Here is a 14317-nt window from a genome sequence, read left to right as displayed (position 1 = left end):
GATGAGAATTGGGCATGTTGAAATCCAACTCATTGATCCTTCATTTACTTGCCATCAGTCTTCTAGGTAGAGTACTGCCGATATTGGTGAGATCAGTCGACATTTAAGTAAAGCTTGTGGGGCCGTCTTTAGGACCTTGTATGGTTGGAGCAGTGATGACAAACGTTACAATGAACTAGAAGTCGGGTCTTTCAGATTTGTTTCCTCTGATGGGTTCAGCGATCCCCAGCCTGCTATGGACGGTGACTTTTCTGTGAGTAAGGAGGATACAGCTGTTGATGGGAGATGTCACCTTGCCTCGGATGTCGGAGAGCTGCCTGTATTGTACTGCAGGTTATTCATGCCTGACCTTCATGTGTCTCCTACTACAACAACCAGAACGTGTCCCCAAGCGGCTCCTTGTAGTAACGCTCTGATGGGATAATAGACATGATACATTTTTAAATGGCATTAAGTGAGTGAAAGTACATGTCGCTTGGCATCTAATATCACTGTGCCATCTGTATGGCAGTCCTTGTAGGTGTAGTATTTAGTGTGGCCCTGAGGGATATGCATTATTTATATCTCGCTTTTTATCAGCTTTATTCTTACCAATGGCAATTTAATATAGGAGAATGCAGGAATCGCTTATCCGGTATTATGCAATAGACAATAGAGCGGTCCCTGAAGTATACAGCATATTGCTGGTGTCTGTGTAAATGTAGGATGTGTCCTTGACAGTGGTATATTAAGAAGAGGCGGCATAATGTAGCTGAATCGAGTTTTGCTTAAGGAAGAATTTAACGTCTGCATTTGTCTGTTCTCTTACTTTTTTGCTCGCTCTGGCCCTTCTCACTCACTCTCGATCGCTCTGCCCCTTCTCACTCACTCACTCTCGCTCGCTCTGCCCCTTCTCACTCTCGCTCGCTCTGCCCCTTCTCACTCTCGCTCGCTCTGCCCCTTCTCACTCACTCTCGCTCGCTCTGCCCTTTCTCACTCTCGCTCGCTCTGCCCCTTCTCACTCTCGCTCGCTCTGCCCCTTCTCACTCACTCCCGCTCTGCCCCTTCTCACTCACTCCCGCTCTGCCCTTTCTCACTCTCGCTCGCTCTGCCCCTTCTCACTCACTCCCGCTCTGCCCTTTCTCACTCTCGCTCGCTCTGCCCCTTCTCACTCACTCCCGCTCTGCCCCTTCTCACTCACTCTCACTCGCTCTGCCCTTCTCACTCACTCTCGCTCGCTCTGCCCCTTCTCACTCACTCCCGCTCTGGCCCTTCTCACTCACTCTCGATCGCTCTGCCCCTTCTCACTCACTCACTCTCGCTCGCTCTGCCCCTTCTCACTCTCGCTCGCTCTGCCCCTTCTCACTCTCGCTCGCTCTGCCCCTTCTCACTCTCGCTCGCTCTGCCCCTTCTCACTCTCGCTCGCTCTGCCCCTTCTCACTCTCGCTCGCTCTGCCCCTTCTCACTCACTCCCGCTCTGCCCTTTCTCACTCTCGCTCGCTCTGCCCCTTCTCACTCTCGCTCGCTCTGCCCCTTCTCACTCACTCGCGCTCTGCCCCTTCTCACTCACTCTCACTCGCTCTGCCCTTCTCACTCACTCTCGCTCGCTCTGCCCCTTCTCACTCACTCTCGCTCGCTCTGCCCCTTCTCACTCACTCTCGCTCGCTCTGCCCCTTCTCACTCACTCTCGCTCGCTCTGCCCCTTCTCACTCACTCTCGCTCGCTCTGCCCCTTCTCACTCACTCTCGCTCGCTCTGCCCCTTCTCACTTATATATTGGCTCTTTATGTGGCACTGTGTCCAAGGTTCATCTGAAATACAGGTGATAGTCATGGCACCACCTTCATACAGCACTTTTGTGACAGTTAAAGGTTAGTTTGACATGATCTGCCTCGGTAAAGTCATGTCATTTTGGGTCCAATAAGTTGTTTGTTTTTAGGGGGTCAATGATCGTTTTTCAGGAGAGTTTCCAATATTTATTGCTACAGAGGTCAGGCTCACTGGTCTGTAGTTTCCAGCTTCTTCTCAGCTGCACTTCTGGATGGATACAACATTGGCCATTCTCAAGTCTTCAAGAACATCGCCTGTTAGGAGGGAGACTTGTAAGCAAATCAGTGATAAGAGCAACAACCACAGATCAAAGTTCTTTAAATATTTGGGGGTAGATGCCATCTGAGTCCATTGCCTTGCTTGACTGTAAACTAGGCAATGGGTCCAGAGGTAAGGCCATACAAGTTGTGATTCGGGAAGCTGCCTTGTGAAAGTGGCGAATCAAGGAATATATTTTCAGATCCCTGTCTTATCCCTGTCAATATAGTTATTGCACAATGAGTAATTTTTATACCTTTTTTTTTTTGTCTAATATACCTGATGAAGGTTTTACCCTCAATCCTTAAAGGCGACTGACTTAGTCTCTTATATTTCCCATAATCTTACCCCTACTTCGACTTCTTAAATGGCTGATGGCCATTGTCAGACAGAAGCAGTAACGAGTCTATAATTCACCAAAAATCTAATGAAGGAAATCTAAAGGTGAGCACTTGCACACGATTTTTCTATGGGATGTGGGAATATTCTCTACATTATTATCCGCTAGGGTCATAATTTACACCCTAACATATGTCTTGCAGATCAGGTCCATTGTATTGTAATCACATAGCGCTTAATTTCTAACCATGTCTTTGGACGGCCCTTTGTTGGATCCATTTCCCGATCATCTAATGTGTTGCCCATAGTATTGGAGATAGATGACCTCTACTTAGAGTTTAGACTATTATACTTTTCCACAAACCTTGTATGAAATAAACTCAGCACTCGTGATATTTTGTCTCGTCACCCTCCTGAAATAAGTATGCCTCCCCCTTCCCCCTGGAAACATGTCCTTCAGTTTTATCTTGATCACAGTCTCAAGTCTCTATGATGAAAACTCTGCAAAACTGCACCATTGTCTATATTGCCGCAGTGGTTTTTTTTTTCCATTGTCTTGCCATAGCATATCATTTGCAAGGTTGCTGAATCCTGCCTATTGTTATCCATTATTGGCAACAAGGAGGCAAAAGTGTCCTTCATTTGGGATTGTGACAAAGGAGTATTATAAAAAAAATCCCTCCCGATATATCCACAGCTTTACTTTGTGTAATTCCTTTGTGACATTTCTATCAGACTTGGGGTTTACAAATGTACTTGTAATAAATTGAAGCCCAGAATTGTACAGTAGTAAAAATAGCACCTATGGAAGTCAGAGGCCATAGTACAGAGCTAGAAGTGTTGTGTATAAGTGAGGGGATTTGTATAAGACAGTGGAATACAAGGGCAGGATAGAGGTTGTAAGAGCTCCAAACACCCCACAATCATGTGTGATCATAAAGGAGGGCCCCGCTTTCACGCTCCCCTATCACATTAGGCTACAAACCTGTTACCACTCCCCATTCTTGATACCAGAGATTCACCTGGGTTCCTCATCCATATCTCTATATCCAGATAGTTATGAAACATGGATTATGACACCCATGCCTTTGATGTCATATTTGTCCCTTTGTTCAGTATCACAATTTTGGCCTAAGCAGTTGTGTTGTCTGGTCTACAAGTCAAACATACAGAGACTTGGTAATTAGTATGCTGTGTACACGGAATTAACATCCTGATTTAATGAATGACCTACATCCTGACCTGTGGTAGGGAATTGTAATGACTATGCACATTAGACATTCAGGCTTACAACAGACACCTACATAACTATTACAATGAATGAAATAATAACTAGAGACTCCTGCTGCAGATAGTTACCTTAAGGCTGAAGCCCCACGTTGCGGAAACACAGCTTTTTTTGTTGTTGCAGATTTTGCTGCGGACCCCCCAAATGGAAACCTGAACGCAGATGTGAGCCTAGCCTTAGCTGTCAGAGGGAATACAAGACTCTGTCCTAGATTGCTCTCTGTATCACCAAAAATTGAAGGGAAAAAAAAAATTAGACTTGTGTCTAACAGTGCACCAGATTTATTATACAGCAACGGCCACTGTGATAACATTTTAGATTTTTTTTTTTTTTTTTTTTAATTCATAAATTTACACCGTCATTTGGACAGGATCAGTAAATCTCTTGAGCGTTTCTCTCATTTCCGTTGAATCCTATATAAAGCTAATTGTAAAGCGACAGACTCCGGTGCCCTACACTTGTCATCCATCTTTGTCTTATATGCACGTGTTTTAATAGAAGAATAAATACAATGTCAGACAAGGTCAAACGTTTCCTGGGGAAGAATAAAAATAGGAGACTTCTGGCTAATGGTAATAAATAGCGAAGGTTACTCTGCTCCGATCTGGGCTGCTGCTAGGAGATCGGCGCTGGGGAACACATCAGCAAATACTAACGCATTTCCCTATTGCGCTTACTGGACACTTGGAGAGGCTAAGGAGTAATGAAGCTTTAAGAAGGAAATTCTCAAGTTACAAGATATTCATTTATCCCCATTGTGGCAATGGTATTTTAAAGATGAATTTCATAAATTGGGTATTGAAAGATGAATTTTTGCTGTGTTGGTTTTAAAGGGGGTGTCTCATCCTTCTAATATTTGACGTGCCGCCATTAAACTGATCAATGTGGATCCGGCTTTCACAACCCCAGGCAAATAGTTGGTTTTGCCAGGAGATTGTGGCAGCTATTTGGCTTTGTTGTCACCCATTTAATATGTGGATGATCATGTCGGTCAATGAGTTTTTGCATGTTTGCAGCCTTCCTTTCTGGCTCATACTGGGGGTCTTCACAGGTCCCCCCTCTTATAATGGCCATGGTAGGATATATGGACAAGGGTTGTCCATGAAAAGACTCCACCTTGGGACTTGGTAAAGCTTAGACTTCTAAATAACCTGAGTATTTGTTGTTGTGCTATCCTTTCATTACCTAAAGGGGTTGTCCCAAGTGCTGACCTATCCACAGTCCCTTGGGCCCTGACTGATAATAGGGGTACCGTGTTCCCTGTTTGGGGCACAACAGCTCCATTCAGAGTCTATGGGAGTGATGACGATAATGGAGTACAGTGGTCGGCCAAGTTCATCAGTCTCATGGACTTTACCGGAGTGGCATAGAGAATGCCTAAACACTGGGACCCCTATTCTCCCAATATAGTCCCAATCTTGTATCCCTCAACTGTCAGACATGTATACACTTTAGGACAACCCTATGAACGTTAGAGCTTCGATATGTTATCGTACTATACAATATGTTTCTTTATAACCCCCTTCAAGACGTCCCTTTTGACCAGATGTAATGTTCCACAAGCAGAAGTCTCATTCAGATTAGTATTTATGTGTTTTATGGGGCGGTTTGTATAATCCGATAGTGTTAACTCCAATATGATTGAGGACAGAAAATGGGAGCGCACTTTTTCTTAATCTCGGGAAAAAAAAAGAAGCTATTATGCTAAAATGATCTTAATAATCTAAACGGTTTCTAAGAGCGCTTCATTGTTCTGACCTAGTAGTTGACCTAATTTTTTGATATGCTCTGAGGGAATATCTGGCAGGCGCGCGGCCAGCTCCTCCGTGTAGGGGAGTCTTTTCGCAGAAGGTTCCTCCCTGGTGATTAGTAGGGACAAGCGCTGACCCCACACTGGTCTCCAGATCCTTATCTTCATTGTTCTCTTGTGGTTTTCGGCACAGAAGTCACGGCTATAAATGTATTGTTCTCGAAACGGAAGGAAAGGATGTTAAGGGGTTCCACCATTGCTGTATTACAGGCCTGGTCTGTATAGTCATGACATAACCGTCATGTAGACCATGTTGGACCTCCACCAATCTGATATCCTATCTTGACCTTTCCTGGGGTCGTCCGTGTGAAAAAACGGGACACCCAGTTTTATTTCCAGGTCACAATTTGATGGTATGTATGGTTTGTCTTCTTTTGAAACGGCTTATGGTATAATAGAAATTTGCTTACTAATATCCACTTGTGATGTCATTGTGGCTTACTATGATGTCACTATAGCTCATTTAACAGAAACACTCTTGTGATGTCCCAGCAGGTAATCTTTGTGATGTCACTTGTGTAATGGAAACACTATTGTGACGTTACAGCAAGTTGCCTATAGGAAACCTGCTGGTGATGTCATAGTGTAGCTTAACTGCCCATTTGTGATGTCACAACGGCTTTTCTGCTGTGATGTCACAGAAGCTTACCTGTTGGAAACCCACCTGTGATGTCACAGTAGCATGTGTGATATCACAGCTTACTTGAATGTAACAAACTGTGATGGTGTCAGGATGGAAACATATCAGTGATGTCACAGCAGCTTAGTTACTAAAAACCACTTGTGATGTCACAACAACGTGACTAGTTAGAGCTGCTGTGATGTCACCACCGCTTAGGTGATGAAAGCATTACCATCATACATTAAGTTATTGCTGTTATTACTGTGATGTCATAGTAGATTACTTGAATGAAACGCACGATGATGCTTTCAGGATGAAACCTTCGCTAGTTATGATGTCACAACATTTACTTGTGATGTCACACTAGATTACGGGACTGAATCTCACTTCATAACTTGGTGTCACCATTTGACTCCACTCTCTGTATAGCGTATATGTGGGTTCTATAAAGATGATGGGTATGTTATACACGGGTGATAGACTAAAGGAAACGGGTGCAACAAAACTTTGATTTGAGGCCTCACCATTGTGGTCGTCAGTCACTTTTGGCTCTTGAGGAAGCGAGTCCGGCCCAAGCTGTGGATGAAGATCTGTTACTAATGTGCTTATTGTCTTACTAATGTCAGGGAATAGGTCACATGCATGAACGCAGTTATGTGCTTGTTATTCCGGGGTCTTTGATCCATGAATTGCAGATTAAGGTGAGCGATGACACAAATGAAAGTTTAATGTTGCCCTGTGAGTTATTCTGTCTGCCCAGTCCTTGACATCAGGGCGTGAAATCCTCACACCGAGAGGTTGTCTTATCTATGCGATATCTGCCCATTATTCAGTTCCCGTTGCGTTGCTGAACCTCTCGTCATCACTATACCTTGGAGCTCGCAATCTGATCTCTGTGTTCAGTCAAGTGCCAGCTTCATATAAATGGCCTACTACCTAGCAGTACATTCTTCTAATACCCAGAGGAAGCAAACATCAGATGGAATATCAACACTGCCATATAGTGTTACCCAAATTCCAGCACAATTGTCCCCCAATGTCTCATGTCTGGGCAAACAATGATTAGACTGGTTGGTCTTGTGCCCGTCCAATGCTCTGTTTCCTCTGAGATAAGTGGCATCTGATGTATCTGGCAGTCTCTTATCTCCCTTCCTCCATAAATAAAATGTCCATTCCATTTTAATGTGGGAGTTTGGGGTTGTGGCCGTGCGGTCTCCCCTATGGTACCACATTATGACCAGCTTAATTCTGGTAGATGCAAGCACGCAGGCCAATCTTAAAGGAGTTGTATAGGATTGGTGTTGAAATTCTTCTGCTCCGTCATGGGAATGGATCCATGTAATGACACCCATGGATTCTGGGGGAAACCTTTAGCAACTATGGGGTACATTGGGTATCCGTTTTGGTGTCCATTATTTTGCAGGGTGACGCATGCAGGACTATTCTATTCTCAATTATAGACTGAGTGACGCTTGTAATGGAGGCTCAGATGCGGATATGAACATAGAATATTGCTGCTTTCTTCCAAAGTATGACGCAATTCATGTCCTTGGGTTGCTTGTGGTATTGTAGATCATCTCCACTTAAGTAAATAGGTCTAAGGGTGCGTTCACACGATGTAAAATGGAGCGCAAGCTGGCACGTATACGCGTGTCAGCATTTTGCGCGCTCAAAAAGATCCCATTGATTTCAATGGGAGTTACGAGCGTATACGCCGCGTTATTTTGCACCCGTAATTTTGCGACCGCAAGACTTTGGACCACAAGATTGGTTGGGGGCCACAAGACTTTAGTTACGCCACTGGCCAAAAACATCAAATGTCTGAAGGAAGTAAAGATCGGGCAGTAGGATTTCAATATGCCCGATCCTGAGGGAAGATGAGCTGCTGCCATAGGGAGGTGTCTGGCGTGAACAATTTCCCCTCCCCCCCACTGATAATACCTCACTGAGGGTGCATGTGTCTGTGAGATTCTGGGGAAATGGCTGCCAAATAAGTGTTTCGCCTCCATCTTTGTGTTGTGTATGGGCAGCCTAGGATTTGAGGGGAATATGGTTCTTTCTGTGTTTTTATGATATTCTATAAGTCTTCATGTTCTTGTTCTGTCACCTAGTGACGCCAGGCTTCTATATCCGGCACCTCTTCTATAACATTGGAGAATAACCCGCTGGCACGTTGTGACAATTAGTTAAGTGATTCCGGGGGCATTTGTCAATAACCCGCTGCTGTGTTTCCTCTAATAAGAATCCTCGGTTATAAATTGGAATGGTTGCTCCAGAAGTCTCCGCTTATTTCCTTCTTATCCAAGTACACTCTAGTGGATTACAGAGGTAATGAGAAATAAAGTCCTCATGAATCTATAATTCGCCCTCTTTGGAAGTGTTTACATTATCATAATTGTTTCGTCCTAATGCCGTAAATCAGAGTGATCTGCAGAGTTCTCTACAGACTTTCGAATATTGCTTCACTGGTACCTTCAGTGGAATTGACTAAATGTTAAGGCTGCGTGATCTCAAAAGGAGCGCCACACGTATCCGCAGGTTGTGTGTGGTACTACAGCTCAGCCCCTTTTACTGTAATGGAACTGAGCTGCAATATCAGACAAGTCCATCTCACTTGACGTAGCATCGCCTTACTCGCCCTTCTCGACGTGGCGTCCCCTTCCTCGACGTGGCGTCCCCTTCCTCGACGTGGCGTCCCCTTCCTCGACGTGGCGTCCCCCTTCCTCGACGTGGCGTCCCCTTCCTCGACGTGGCGTCCCCTTCCTCGACGTGGCGTCCCCTTCCTCGACGTGGCGTCCCCTCCCTGGACGCGGCGTCCCCTCACTGGACGCGGCGTCCCCTCACTGGACGCGGCGTCCCCTCACTGGACGCGGCGTCCCCTCACTGGACGCGGCGTCCCCTCACTGGACGCGGCGTCCCCTCACTGGACGCGGCGTCCCCTCACTGGACGCGGCGTCCCCTCACTGGACGCGGCGTCCCCTCACTGGACGCGGCGTCCCCTCACTGGACGCGGCGTCCCCTCACTGGACGCGGCGTCCCCTCACTGGACGCGGCGTCCCCTCACTGGACGCGGCGTCCCCTCACTGGACGCGGCGTCCCCTCACTGGACGCGGCGTCCCCTCACTGGACGCGGCGTCCCCTCACTGGACGCGGCGTCCCCTCACTGGACGCGGCGTCCCCTCACTGGACGCGGCGTCCCCTCACTGGACGCGGCGTCCCCTCACTGGACGCGGCGTCCCCTCACTGGACGCGGCGTCCCCTCACTGGACGCGGCGTCCCCTCACTGGACGCGGCGTCCCCTCACTCGACGCGGCGTCCCCTCACTCGACGCGGCGTCCCCTCACTGGACGCGGCGTCCCCTCACTGGACGCGGCGTCCCCTCACTGGACGCGGCGTCCCCTCACTGGACGCGGCGTCCCCTCACTGGACGCGGCGTCCCCTCACTGGACGCGGCGTCCCCTCACTCGACGCGGCGTCCCCTCACTCGACGCGGCGTCCCCTCACTCGACGCGGCGTCCCCTCACTCGACGCGGCGTCCCCTCACTCGACGCGGCGTCCCCTCACTCGACGCGGCGTCCCCTCACTCGACGCGGCGTCCCCTCACTCGACGCGGCGTCCCCTCACTCGACGCGGCGTCCCCTCACTCGACGCGGCGTCCCCTCACTCGACGCGGCGTCCCCTCACTCGACGCGGCGTCCCCTCACTCGACGCGGCGTCCCCTCACTCGACGCGGCGTCCCCTCACTCGACGCGGCGTCCCCTCACTCGACGCGGCGTCCCCTCACTCGACGCGGCGTCCCCTCACTCGACGCGGCGTCCCCTCACTCGACGCGGCGTCCCCTCACTCGACGCGGCGTCCCCTCACTCGACGCGGCGTCCCCTCACTCGACGCGGCGTCCCCTCACTCGACGCGGCGTCCCCTCACTCGACGCGGCGTCCCCTCACTCGACGCGGCGTCCCCTCACTCGACGCGGCGTCCCCTCACTCGACGCGGCGTCCCCTCACTCGACGCGGCCTCCCCTCACTCGACGCGGCCTCCCCTCACTCGACGCGGCCTCCCCTCACTCGCCGCGGCCTCCCCTCACTCGCCGCGGCGTCCCCTCACTCGCCGCGGCGTCCCCTCACTCGCCGCGGCCTCCCCTCACTCGCCGCGGCCTCCCCTCACTCGCCGCGGCCTCCCCTCACTCGCCGCGGCCTCCCCTCACTCGCCGCGGCCTCCCCTCACTCCACGCGGCCTCCCCTCACTCCACGCGGCCTCCCCTCACTCCACGCGGCCTCCCCTTACTCCACGCGGCCTCCCCTTACTCAATAATTGAATTCTGGTCTTGCAATTTGCAAACCATTGGATACCAGATTAAAGGAATCTCCAGTCTGTCCTATGGCTCTGAGCAGATACTTTTGCACATTGCGGTGCTGATGTATTTTCTTGCTATACGCTGAGGCCGTGTCTCTTGGGGCCGCTACTTGCGCTGTGGAGAAGCCGCCTCCAGCTATTCTTGTATTCCCTCCTGAGGATTGCAGTACTGAGTCAGCAGAGTGTACGAGCCGCCTCGTATCCTGAGGCCACACCATGGTGACTGGCAGGCCATAGACAGCGCGGCGCTCATTCCCCTCTGGCTACTTGTCAATAAAGGCTTTGCTTAGCAGCCATTATTGTGCCAAGCTTTAGGCCGTAGCGATGAAGCGAAAACCTCCCCTTTAATTCCATAATACGGCTACCTTTATTCTCCAGTGTCGGCCATGGTGCGCTGCAGTCGTAACGTTGTCATCTGCATCACTTTATCACCTTTCTTGCTTATTTCTATACTTTTTACAATCACTTTTTAGTAAGAGTAAACTAATGATCGCACCTCCCGTGATCACCTGCAGCGCCACCATATGGGAAAAATTACATATTACACGGTGATGGCGCCCATTGATAATGTTTTACTTTATTTTTTTTCCATTCTCGGGGTCAAAAGTCATCTGACAAACTTCTTTGCGAAGTGGCTCCTGCAACATTTACCCAATATTCACACAGTAGTGAACACTGGTCCTGTGATGGACAAACTTTAGTTTTTAATGGCCGTCACAAGGCATTTTTTTCACCGTATGTGAATGGCGGCTATTGGCGTGACCGATATTTTGACAGACTGTCAAAATATTCTTCATGCTCTACTTTGTCTGTTTTATCCGGATCCCTCCATACACTGCAATGGAGGAGGGATCTATGAAAATGGGCAAAATGGCCATGAGTAATGGAAGTATTTTATGGCCATTGGTCATCTGACTGTAGGCTTAAAGGGGTTGTCCGAGTCTGCACCTATCACCAATGTTACAAAACCGACTTGAACAATCCCTTTAAGGTTAGATTTACATGCCGCACGTTTATTGGATTTCATGTCACTTCCTATCTAGACTGTTTCACTGACCTGGTCACCCCTTAAAGGGAACTGAATTGGTCAATAAAAAATAAACCAGATGCCACACAGCCGAGAATTGGCGCAGCCATGTGAACGGAGCGTAAATGAGAAAAGCCTAGAGACCCGAATTGCAGGTTTAAGGCTGGACAAAGACTTCTAAAGTTTCAATTACAAGGCACCTTGAGAAAAGAGCTTTGTTATCTCAGTCTGGAACGTGACACATCGTAAAGGGCCAAGAACTGGTAACACAAGTTCATCCAGCTTGGAAATACCAGTGGTTACGTATATGCGGGGTGGCCGGAGGCTTCAAGTCGCAAGTTGGAGTTTCCTTTGCGCAAAAATTTTGACATGATGTAATATATCTATATATGAAATATCATCATCATTATTATTATTATTATTATTATTATTATTATTATTATTATTATTATTATTATTAGTTTGCTTTTTTCCTTTTGGTAATACAGTAATTTCCTTATGTATTTTAACAATGAGTTGGCCTTATCGGTCATACACATCTGATGGAAACTTGTTCATGTTCTATCTATCTATCTATCTATCTATCTATCTATCTATCTATCTATCTATCTATCATTTGATCTCTGTTCCTGATATGTTCCATTTTTATTCCACAGAACTTACCGATGCAAAATGGTTCAGCAATAATGTGAAGAATTACAGCACTTTACTCCTGGAGGATGAAAATGGGATCCTGTACGTTGGGGCAAGAGGCGCCATCTTCTCTCTCAACTCCAGTGACATTTCTCAGAGGACCCGGAGAACAGTACGCTTTCTATTCTTCACTACAGTTCCCGTTTATTTCAGTGGGCGCCATGTTAGGCTACATTTCATATAAGGAACTTTTCCTTTCATACATGTATTACTCCTGGTTAAAGCAATGGACGGGTAAAAATATTATTTTTTTTACCTACGATTTTAAATCTGGTTCTGTTCTTAGGAAACCCCTTTAAATTCCTTCCAGCTATATTTAAGGCAGTTGCTTGTAGATTGTGGGTTGGGTCCTGTGCGAGTAGAAGCCTCCAGCAGGTCCGTGAGTCAGGACTACACGTAAACAGGTATGAGTGCTGTTGTCAGCAAGAACGGTGACATATGTGATCCCTGACCGCCGACAGCTTTGTGACTAAGCAGATGATAGTAGGGCACTCCTTGTATCCCAAGGGCAGATGTAAAACAGCTTTTGATTTTCTTGTGCCAAGTTACACAAGTTGGATGAGTCACAGTATTAGTCGGGCTCATCCCCTGTATATGTAGCATTGCAGCCATTTATTCTACCTCCGTGTATTAGAAAGCCCATAGACCTTCACATTACTAACCGCGATGGGAAAATAAACATTACAAATTGTATACAGTGTGACTCAGGGTAGAGCGCTGTGTAATCTAGTCACTTACTACTACAAGCAATGGCGAAAGGGGAGACATTTGTTTTCTTATGAACTTGCCTCTGGGTTGTTTCCTTGTAGGTAGGAACACGAGAATGCAACGATTTCAATTTAGATAGAATCCGTTATGGTATGGAGCATTTAAAGGGGTTGGCAAGGATTAGGAACAATTCGAAAAAGAGCGTGACTCTAATCCATGCGGTATTGTAGTTGAGCTCTAGTCACTTGAATTAGGGTGAATTACAACCCCTTGAAGGCCACGGCACCATGTGGTGTACACACCGCGGCAAAAAAAAAAAACTGCAGCGTTTTATAGTCCCTGCAAAGTGGACGGGATTATAGCGAAACCCATCCACACGTTGCGGAAAACTACGCACAGTGGAAACGCCACAGAGATGGCAGCATGTGAAGTTATACCTATGGAAGCTCTGCAGGCTTTCTGTGATGAGCACTACGGGAAAAACTGCTTTTATTTCTCTTTTTTTCTTTCGAGGGTCCGTCGTGTTGTACTTCATTTTTATTCTACGCCATCTTGGATGGCCACAGACTCCCTATGCTGGGGATCTCAGGAGCCGGCTGTCTTATAAGAGTGGATATTTATGACCAGACAGCAGCCACTTTTAAAAATGACTTTAATAACCTTGTTAATGTGACCGAACGAGATTTGCAACCACGTCAGTCATCCTGCTGATTTTGGCAGGACTGGATGATCATCTACTCCCAACAATGTTCGGCTGACTTTCCTTTAACAAATGTCTTGGGGAATGAAGGGATCGGGAGTGTTGAGTTTCAATATCCCCGATCCTATGAACTCAAGGGGAATAAGCTTCTGCTAGATGTGTCTGGCAATGGCTTATTGGAAACACCATGCATTTCTGGAGTGTCTGGTACCTGCCTGCCATGCTTTAGGAAATGCTCCCTTGCGTTTTTTCGCAATGTGGGGCCTCGGCCTTAAAGGGTGTTAATGCGCAGCACTTTGTGTTACGAGACTAATAAAGTTCGGGCTATTTAAACCGTTACGTATGCAAAAATGTTAAAACGTGTCTTGCCATTAAATAGTTAAACATCCCGGAAGAGTGCAGATTATATCCCTTGGGGAGCGATTTCATTATAATCTGTATGACCCCTTTACTCATCTGCTCTCCATTAGCTGCGAGTAGAGGTTACTAACAGACCTTCAATGTTCCTTCTGCCAAAACGGCTTTTTTGGAATTGTGAAAATGGTGCTTCTAGATGTATGAGATGGCAGCGAGTGCCCAGGTCAACACCTAAAGCTTTATAGGGCAATAGGGGCGACGCTGATCATAGGACCAGTAATGGAGTCTAAAGACCGAGAGCTGGACTCTACTCCACTGTCATACAGCTGGCAGCGCCCCCTGACCAGATCATGG

General features: G+C 47.5%; 1 protein-coding gene across 1 annotated transcript in view; it reads left to right on the top strand.

Moving 5' to 3' along the window:
* Positions 1 to 14317, top strand: part of SEMA4G (semaphorin 4G) — a 102111-nt gene that overhangs the window by 51965 nt on the left and 35829 nt on the right. Inside the window, exon 3 of the mRNA XM_075257502.1 lies at positions 12162 to 12310. Coding sequence (XP_075113603.1) covers positions 12162 to 12310 — 149 coding nt within the window. The remainder of the gene's footprint in view (positions 1 to 12161; positions 12311 to 14317) is intronic.

Source organism: Leptodactylus fuscus, chromosome 10, assembly GCF_031893055.1.
Source record: "Leptodactylus fuscus isolate aLepFus1 chromosome 10, aLepFus1.hap2, whole genome shotgun sequence".
Lineage (NCBI taxonomy): Eukaryota > Metazoa > Chordata > Amphibia > Anura > Leptodactylidae > Leptodactylus > Leptodactylus fuscus.
Note: the sequence above shows the minus strand (reverse complement) of the source record. Positions and strands in the feature narration are given on the sequence as shown.